At 45.0% G+C, this 9,092-nt stretch overlaps 1 protein-coding gene across 2 annotated transcripts in view; it reads right to left on the reverse strand.

Annotated features, from left to right (window-relative positions):
• LOC105568062 overlaps positions 1 to 9,092 on the reverse strand; it is a 10,916-nt gene continuing 1,824 nt past the window's right edge. The window contains exons 1-11 of one of the 2 annotated variants that reach the window (XM_012023431.1): positions 7,243 to 7,657; positions 7,092 to 7,133; positions 6,872 to 6,972; positions 6,121 to 6,208; positions 5,974 to 6,037; positions 5,667 to 5,887; positions 5,421 to 5,561; positions 4,993 to 5,154; positions 4,728 to 4,913; positions 4,554 to 4,619; positions 1 to 3,415 (exon numbers count right to left, since the gene is read on the reverse strand). In XM_012023431.1, the coding sequence (XP_011878821.1) occupies positions 1,808 to 3,415; positions 4,554 to 4,619; positions 4,728 to 4,913; positions 4,993 to 5,154; positions 5,421 to 5,561; positions 5,667 to 5,887; positions 5,974 to 6,037; positions 6,121 to 6,208; positions 6,872 to 6,972; positions 7,092 to 7,133; positions 7,243 to 7,329 (2,766 nt within the window). In that variant the 5' untranslated portion in view covers positions 7,330 to 7,657 and the 3' untranslated portion in view covers positions 1 to 1,807. Of the gene's footprint in view, positions 3,416 to 4,553; positions 4,620 to 4,727; positions 4,914 to 4,992; positions 5,155 to 5,420; positions 5,562 to 5,666; positions 5,888 to 5,973; positions 6,038 to 6,120; positions 6,209 to 6,871; positions 6,973 to 7,091; positions 7,134 to 7,242; positions 7,658 to 9,092 lie in introns of those variants that run through there. The other variant, XM_012023432.1, reaches the window with a different exon arrangement.

The raw sequence follows: 9,092 nt of genomic DNA on the forward strand, positions 1-9,092 counted from the left end.
GTCCTTTATAACTGTTACATTATTCCGTTATGTACTGCAATAGTTATCACTTGGACATTGATGATAACATGAGCACGTGTTACGTGTCATGTAAATGTTATACAGCAACGTCGCACAAATTTATCGCGTACAATTATATACCTGTTATAAAACTAATGTCGTTTAAACGAGAAATTACAAATAACATACGTGTCACATGCATGTTTTATCGCACGTTACGTTTCATTAAGGCTACATGATAGTTACACAACTGTGTTGGCCGAGTGTAATGACTTCTCTCGTCCGTTAGTTAAAACTTTGTTCGTCCGCCAACGCTCGTAGCTCACGCTCCCCCCGAAACCTACCCCCGGGGACGATCAAATTAGCAACGATAAAGTAACTGTACATCATACCGTCGCGCGATCAACACATCCGTCACGTAAATTAATATCTTCTCAATTAACAGCGAATTTAGCTTTGGCAGTAGAGTCCTCTTAGTCCACGCGCTCGTAAAGAAAACCCGAATAGATCCCTTCTTGGCGAAGACGCGGTACGTATAACGGCGATATTACGCGTAAGGTTCTATAAAAAGAAAAGGAAAACAGAAAGGGGACACTCGCGCGCTTCGCGATACCACCGTGAATCCTTTCTCGTCGCGCGACGTGGAATGAAAGTGATACGTACGCGAAATGGTAGAACGGCACAGACGATACAACGGCAATACTATTGAATTACGAGAGGAGAGATATGGTTACATAATAAATAAAAAATATATACACGTCTATAAATCTAGGAGCAAATTTCGTAACAATCGTATACACATATATAATATGTAACGTAAGGACAAATAATCAAGGACAAGAACACTGCGAGGTAATAATTTCCTTGAAAACGAGTACCTTAACCATGCGTATCAAGGATCTGGGCACACGATGGACTTTACGTTTAAAATTAGCATAATAGGATAACGTGGCACCGCTCGCGGAAGTGCCTCGTATACTGGTAACGATTTCGTCAGTCCGTACGTATTGTTTGGCACCGTACAGCGGCGTAACTACATCACTACTTTCATACGCACACGCTCTAAATGACGTAACATTACGTAACGTGGTTATAGCACTCACAAATTGTACGACTATAACGGGGAGGAAACAGTTTTCTATATCACTCGGGTATTTCCTACAAACATTTCGAGTGCCATGCACGTGCAGAGCGTCGTTTCACATCGAGATGTTTCACGCGGGACATGCACGGGGTCGGTCGGGCGAGAAAGCCTAAATAATAAAAATTCTATCCTCTTTCTACGGCGCGCTCGGGTCACTTTAAAACGTCAGCGGCAATAAAAATGTCCTTCTTTTCGCGATATGCAGTTCCTTCGACGATCATTCGTACAAATCAAGAAACGTATTGCATTAACAATTAATTATCGTCAGCGAGAGAATAATTTACAACACCGTGTGAAAATAAATTATAGTCGTACACGAAGCGACGATGTATGACTAACGCTATCTCGATCACTACTTAGCACATCGAGAGAATAGCACGAAAACGAGCAAGTAAAGTCTATGAAAGGAATACTTTATATAAGTAGAAACAAAAGGGTTTGCTATCGCGATTGCTGTCGCGGCGACGGCAATTGTTGCATCCGAGACCAATCGAGAACGGAGGAGTCTCGCCTCGACAAAGAGTCATATCCGCGCGAAATTTTCCGATAGAATAAGCCACCGGTGTCTCTCTCTTTCTCCGCTCCCGACTCGGATGCAACGATACGATAAATAAAACGAGGAACATCATACGCAAACTCTAAAATGCAGACTAAAGCGGATCCTCAGGATATTACGCAACAACACTTTTTACACCTAGTCCGCCTTCCCATAATGTTGCTCTTGTACCGTTCGGTAACTCTGTAAGCTTTCGACTTTAATCTATCGTTTCCTGCGTGATCACTGATATCCTGACTGTGTGCCGAATTGCTTCTCGTCGTGTTCTTCGAGGCGCACGTCTTGTGCTTGCCCTCACAACTGACAATCTCCGCGTCGTGACTTACCGCTTGTGTATCTGGACATATCTTTATCACATGGCTGTCGCGATCTTCATCTCTGAGAGGCTTAATCCCCGCACGAGCCCTCGTGCACGACGTGTCACTGATCTCCACGTTTACTCTGTTCGCGTCGGTTTTCTCGCGTCTTCGCCGTAACGCCTGCGAACTCGGTTGATTCTCCAAGAGGATTTCGGTGCACTGCACGTTCTTGAAGCAAGATTCATCCGGAACGTTCTGCTCCACGGCCAATTTGTCGTTCGTCCTATCGGAAACCACGTCGTCCTGCGCGTAAAACCCATCTCCCGCTCGCGTTTCTATTATTTGACATTTCGTCTCCTTACACATATCGCATTCTTCCTCGATGAATTTTCCGTCGTCCTCTTCGAAGTACAAGTCTTTACTCGACTCGTGGTCTTTCGAGTACGCATCGTTTTCCTTATCTACTATACCGTCTACACTTGAGCTCAATCTGTTGCCCTCTTCCTCGTCCGTTTTGTCGCAAATCTCGTCTGACTTCTCCGAACTCACAGCCTCGCCGCTCAGCGTCTTCGTGCGACCGTCCGAGTACGTGCTCAATTTGTTTTCCGAATAACTGCTCAATCGGTCGTCGTGGAAGTACACCGAGCTCGCATTCGACTCGAAGTTGCTCGCGTTTATTATGGCTATTCGCGGTATGATCAGATCGGGCGGCAGTCCGTCAACGATGTCCGGGGGACTCGAGTTCGAGGAGGACCGGTTGGCAAAATTACTGAAGGAATGATAGCCCTGCTGACCCTTGCTCTGGACCCAGGCCTCCGTTAGAACGTGGGAGCGTTGCCACGACACGTCGCTGTTGCATCGGTTCTTCCTCACGCACCACTGCTGATCGTCGGCGTCGGGCCAGGAACGCAAATGGTACTCGCTGGGACTCCTCTTGATGTCCGAGACGTCCACTTCCCGCTGCGCGTCCTCGTGCCTCTTGTTCTGCACAATCAGCTCCAGCCTGGACTTGAGCAAGGCCGGCGACACGGCGCGGTCGATGTGTCGCCTCGTTGTGCTCGACGCGTGAGCCGATCGCGGCAACGACGTCGCGTTGTCGCCGCCGACATTGTTGCTGTCGATATGATCGGTAAACATATCCGGGACCTCGCCGGAGGCCATCAGCGCGTTCGGACTCGGACTGTCCATACTATCTGGCGTGTAGGGATCATGCTTAATAGGTATTGCGTGCAACAGATTAGACGAACGGTCAATGGAATTCACGCGCGCGTTAGCGTAACTATTACAATCAGGCAACATGGACAACAACTCCAGGTAACTGTTGGGCACTCGGAAGCAAAACTCAGGTGCAATTGGCAAGTTGCAGCAGTCTATCATACCTGCGTCCGAGATGAGATTAGCCTTCAAGTAGACTGGCTGTAAATGGCAAAAAAAAAAGATAACGAACCTTTATGTATCATCGTGCGTAATGGCGAGAAGATGATGAGACGAAGGGTGATATGTGAATTGTATTGTAGGATTCTATGGGAGGGGCGGAGGCGGTCTCAAGCTAACGTTCTGTCTTCATTCAAAGGGATAATGACATACCACAGTAATGTACTTTTCAATCTGTTGACTTTGTATGCGACTACCGCTACCAAACGTACGCGTAGAACTTGGAGGAATCGATATTTCCAATGTTATAACAATTATACAAATTAATTACGGAAATGATAATAGTTCTTTACACGTTTACAAATTTATATCTCTGTACACAATTCTACCAAAGTTTGTAATGTTGCGTTTATATTATAATGTTGCTTGTAGATTATATAATGATAAACAGTTAAATTTAATGTATTGCATAAGTAATATAATTAATTAACAACGTAGTCTACTTTGTTGTGTACATCAGCATTGATTTTCTGCAGTATAATGTTCGCAAAGTTAAATTTTTAAGTAATCAGCTGTCAACACGATTACCGCCTTTCATTATGTTATCATACAGTAACGAGTATTCTCGTCGTGTAACCGAAATACTTATGTATTGTGTAATGAAATGTTGTTCAGCATTAGAAAAAAAATTACAAAAGGCGTTACAATGCGTACTGATAATTAGATTGAAAAAGTACAATTGTTCCATGACGATAACGACAGTGAAGCTGATAAGAATTATGAGAGAAAGAGAGAGAGAGAACAGAGAGATCTTCAAAGTAACGTAGAAGTAAAAATACTTCGGGACACTACGTGTGTGGAGGTGCTACATTAAACAAGCCCCTATATGTTCATTGTCGAGATAACGGAATACTAACAGAATGAAGAGACGTGAAAGAGATGTTGGGGATTTCAGATAAGAACAGACAGACAGTTCATAGATAGGTACCTTAGTGCTTAAAGATTCATTCGAAACTCCAGAAAAACAGGCTGCACCATAATAATTGAAAGAATGGATCATCAGAATAAGAACTAGGCAGTGTGTAAGTATATGTTTTCAGCATAATAAGTAAAAAAAAAGTCGCAGTATCGCTTTATAAATGTAAGAGAAAGATGCTGGTTGGAAGACTCTTAATCTTACCTTGTGATCACCCATGCACGTAGTCGGGCCGATTACGCCGTATTTCACTGCCTCGGAATCGTCGATCTGTACAGAAGAAGGCGAAAGACCCATTAGACTGACGGTTTTTACGATTCACTTTTAGAATCGCTCTCTCGCATCTATCGCGAATATAAATCTCACAGAGACACGTACATCTTTGACTAGCGTTTTCGCAGTGGGACTCAATAGAACCCGATCGCACCAAGCCGGCACTCTTGTTTGCATGTAATTTACAGGCTCATTAATATCCTCTTGAAACGGATAACTCGGCACGAAGCTGATTGGAAACTCGAACAGCCTTCCCTCAAAGTCTCCCAGTTCTTTGTCGTACTCGCGTAGCTGCATGAATATTAATAATTTTATTATTGGATCGAGTCGTATTAAATGCATATATGCATAAGTGGGACGTACAACTTACCCATTCACCCCCATTTTTCATGAAAACGTTCTGATGCTCATAGTGAGAAAATTCCTTTTTGCCTAACGTTAATACGAGATCGTCGTCTCTATTGTGAAATTGCAATTTCGAGATATTTCCCTTATTCGATAACCTCTTTTCTTGAGTATCTTCTGTCAGTTTCTATTAAAGATAAATTTAAAACATTCTGTAATACATTGAACTTTGATATAACTATCTCACTGATATACAACGACGTAATATAATATACAAAGTAAAGCACGGCTCGTAAAGATCGTTAAATAATGTTGCTTTTAACAGTGATTTATTTGCGAAAAATTAATATGCTTTCAAGTGTATGAGCCTGATATATTGGTGTCTCTTTATCTGTCTCTAATTTCTCCCATGCTATTAATCGAAATCTTATCGTGACTGCTGATGAGTCTCACCTTTATTACACTTGCTGTATCTGTTCTAAAATTAAAGTCACCAAATAAAAAATACGGCACATTCGGGTACTTGTCATTATGAAATCTATCTAACGTGTGCTCGAGCGCTCTTCTGCGCGTTTTACTGTATACCGATGGGAACTGCAAAGAAATTGTTAAAATAAGATAAGTGGGAAAACTAAACGACGCGCGCACACGAATGTACACTAATGTGCGCGCGAGATAACGCCCGTAAAAATTGCTTACCGTCTCCATAGCAATGAAATTGCTCGCGTCGTGAAATAAGTGTATGTTTATGAGATCAAAAACGGTTCCACTAATACTCCATCGGGTGCGCAGGAAACCCTTTCTGGACCACTTGCATTCCGGGAAGAATTCTTGAGGAAACTTGGCTTTCTCTTTGGTAGTCACCGCTTCTATATTACCCGAATGGAGTTCCTCCCCATTGACGGATACGAAAGTACAATCTAAAAAAAAAAAACAAATCGCACAACAATTTAAGACATTGTTGCGTACGACCGGTCGAGCGCTATTCTGTCTAAACGCGACGTACCATTAAAGTCCCACAGTAAAACATCACTCAAGGACTCGTGCACGAAGTAGAAATTCCCTAGAGCCTGCAAAAAGTATCTTGCTAAGTGAACATTGCTTCGTCAAAAGTGACGGATCGTTCGCCGAGAAAGCGTATCCCGCAACTCACTGTGAAATGTTCAGCGGATGAATAATCCTCGTCGAGGAATATCCTGTGTTTGTCGAACAACCTCAGCTCTTCCGACGACATAAGTAATCTGCAAATAACGTGTTTCGTTAGGGCCGCAGACGGGGGAGGCACAGAGGCCTCGGAAAATCTCTTATAAATACATTTTTCAAACAACTTTTTTTTTCTGTATGTAATATATGCATTCCTCCCCTGTCGATATCATACAATCGGCTTATCTTTTGAAGTGGCTCGCTCGACTATGGAGCCACGCGTGACGCCCTCTATTTTTATCCCTTTCTGCCGGTTATGCGTTAAATCATATTCAATACCACGTATGCGGCGAGAGAAAGCTGTTTGTTTTGGTATATTTATAAAAGGCTTAGATATAATATCGACACAATGATAAAGATCAAAAGTGAAAACGCTACGGATATAGGCTGAGACAAAAACAGCATCAGGCGAGCGTGTTCAGGCTGTTATCTTAATAATTTAATTACAGCCAAATATTATAGCCTCTTGGAAACCTTGCAAGAGAAGCGCCAATATATTATAATAAGATTACAACAAGGATTTGCCCCCGGGATCTGCGTGAGGTTCGTTCCACGCACGTGTAATTTATCGGTCCGCGTATGAAAATTCGTCACGTGCTCGGTCGAGGGCGATCAACGGTGACAGACCGAGACAACGCCACCCGCCTGTCTCTGTATCGCGGGGAAAGGTCGAAGCCGAAGACGGGGAATGCGACATTTACCTAGCAAAGTCCGCCACGTGCCTCATGCTCTGCTCGTAATTCTTTCCACCTACTTCTTGGCAGTGCAGCGCTATAAATTTCGGATCCAGCCTCGATATGGTCTGAAAAAGGAGTCCGCTCCGTGAAAAACAGGCTCCGCTCGCGCTCGGGCACCGAGGCGCGCGGCGTAAAAGCCGCGAGGCGGGTAAAAAGCCCCCGAGGGGGGCGGCTGGATACTCACGGATAAAAACTCTTCCGTCCATATCTTCAGCATGACACTAGGCTGCAAGGAGAATCGCTCGTATCAATCTGTGAATCCTTCATACTTGGTGGACTTTAAAGAAAAGCTTAATGAGATGTTCGAGGGCGCGCGGGACGTTATTAATAGATACCGTTAACGTCACGCGCAGGGGTACATCTCGGCGCGCACCGCCAACCCCCGCTCTCCCTCCCGGTGGCGCGACGACGAGAGGATTCATCTCCGGCGCTTTTTCGCATTTCGCGCCAACGGCGACGGGTCGATCGCTCGATCGATCGATCTCTTCTCGCGAGTCCCCCGCGTCCCGAGGGAGAAAATCGCGCGGGAAGCATCAATTATAATCAGCGAGCGCGCACGTTCTCCAACCCTTCCCTCCGCGACGTAGGGCCCCCGGCAGAGGTGTCCGAATCGCCTCGAATTCTAATCTAATCGAGTAGAATCGTTCCGAAGGTACGGTTCGATTCGCTTGCGAAACAAAGTGATTCGAACTCGAATGATTCCATGGCCTCGAATCTGTTTTTGCCTTCGATAAATGTACGCAGTTGGAACATTTGTGTTTTCTTGTTTAAAAAATTGCCGGTTAAAATTTTTGCGTTCAATGTTTAACACATTCATTTGTTAATTTAACATATTGCTCTTGTGTTAATTGACCTCAAATGTGAAGTTATTAAAATAACTGAAAAGAAACGTCAAAACAACACAATGTGTACACGATGTTACATTTTTAAAAATTCATTTTGTCATTAAAAATGTGTGTAATTTTACACAAAATTTATCTCACGATGCTAGAACGTGGTCCGAATTCTAGTTCCGAGAAACCCTATATGTATATGTAGCCAATCAACTTGCAGCTTTCATGGAATAGCTGAGCTTGGCCCAAGTTCTAGCATCGTGGAACATAGGCCTTAAGAGAGAATTTCTTTTGTATCGAAAATGAGCTCAGAATTGGCGACGCAAAAGCGAGTTCCTTTCGAATTTGAAGAACGTTTTCTCAGGACGGGAACGAGACGGCGAGAGAGAGTTCATTTTACAACTCGGCAATTCGAGAAGTTTTTGGGATACCCTGTGCTGTTGTGCTTAAAGCCTTGTGTCCACGATCCAAGAACTGCGCCCAAGTTCTAGTTCCGAGAAATGTGTAACCAATCAGCTTGCAGCTTTTATGGAATAGCTGCGAGTTAATTGGCCACACATTTCTCGGAACTAGAACTTGGTCCAAGTTTCGAGAAACGCGTAGCCAATCAACTTGCAGCTTTTATGGAATAGCTGTACGTTGATTGGCTACAGATTTCTCGAAACTAGAAACTTGGACCGAGTTCTAGCATCGTGGACATTGGGCTTTAGACTCGGCCAGCAAGTTGACCTCGTTTGTCGTCGCCTCTTAGCGCCAAAATGTTGCCGAAATCGTCATTTCGACGCCAAGCGGCGGCGAGTAACGTAACACATCAACCTCGCCAGGGTCGTTTGTTTTCGTTTTCACGCGCAGGCCGGGGCTCTCGGCTCCCATTTCGAGATCGTCTCGAGTAACGTCTCGACGGTGGGACGCCGATACGGCTCGGAGATTGGCTTGCAACGGCTCGAGATTGTACTCGAGACCGTCTCGAATACAAGAACCAACTATGAATACCAGGCCCGTAATCGCGCCCGTCGCGTCGACCGTCCACGTTATTTACGTGAATCTTCTCCTCGCCCGCCACGGCGCCGGGAAAATCGATACCGGGAGCGCGGCAGAGAGCACTCGCGAGGGGGGAAGGGGGGGGGCGAATCTCTCAATTCGGTAATCGATCGTTCAACGACGGCTCCCCCGCCTCCTCCCTCGAGTACGCGGCTCGAGTCGCGAAAAGATCCCCGGCTCGTCGGAACGACGTACGTTTCGTTCGGCGCTTCTCGAATCGAATAGACGCACGGCTGGGGGCGGCAAAGGAAAGAGAGAGAGAGAGAGAGAGAGAGAGAGAGAGAGAGAGAGAGAGAGAGAGAGAGAGAGAG

This window comes from Vollenhovia emeryi, unplaced genomic scaffold, assembly GCF_000949405.1.
Source record: "Vollenhovia emeryi isolate VEMERY1.0 unplaced genomic scaffold, V.emery_V1.0 DF939132.1, whole genome shotgun sequence".
NCBI lineage: Eukaryota > Metazoa > Arthropoda > Insecta > Hymenoptera > Formicidae > Vollenhovia > Vollenhovia emeryi.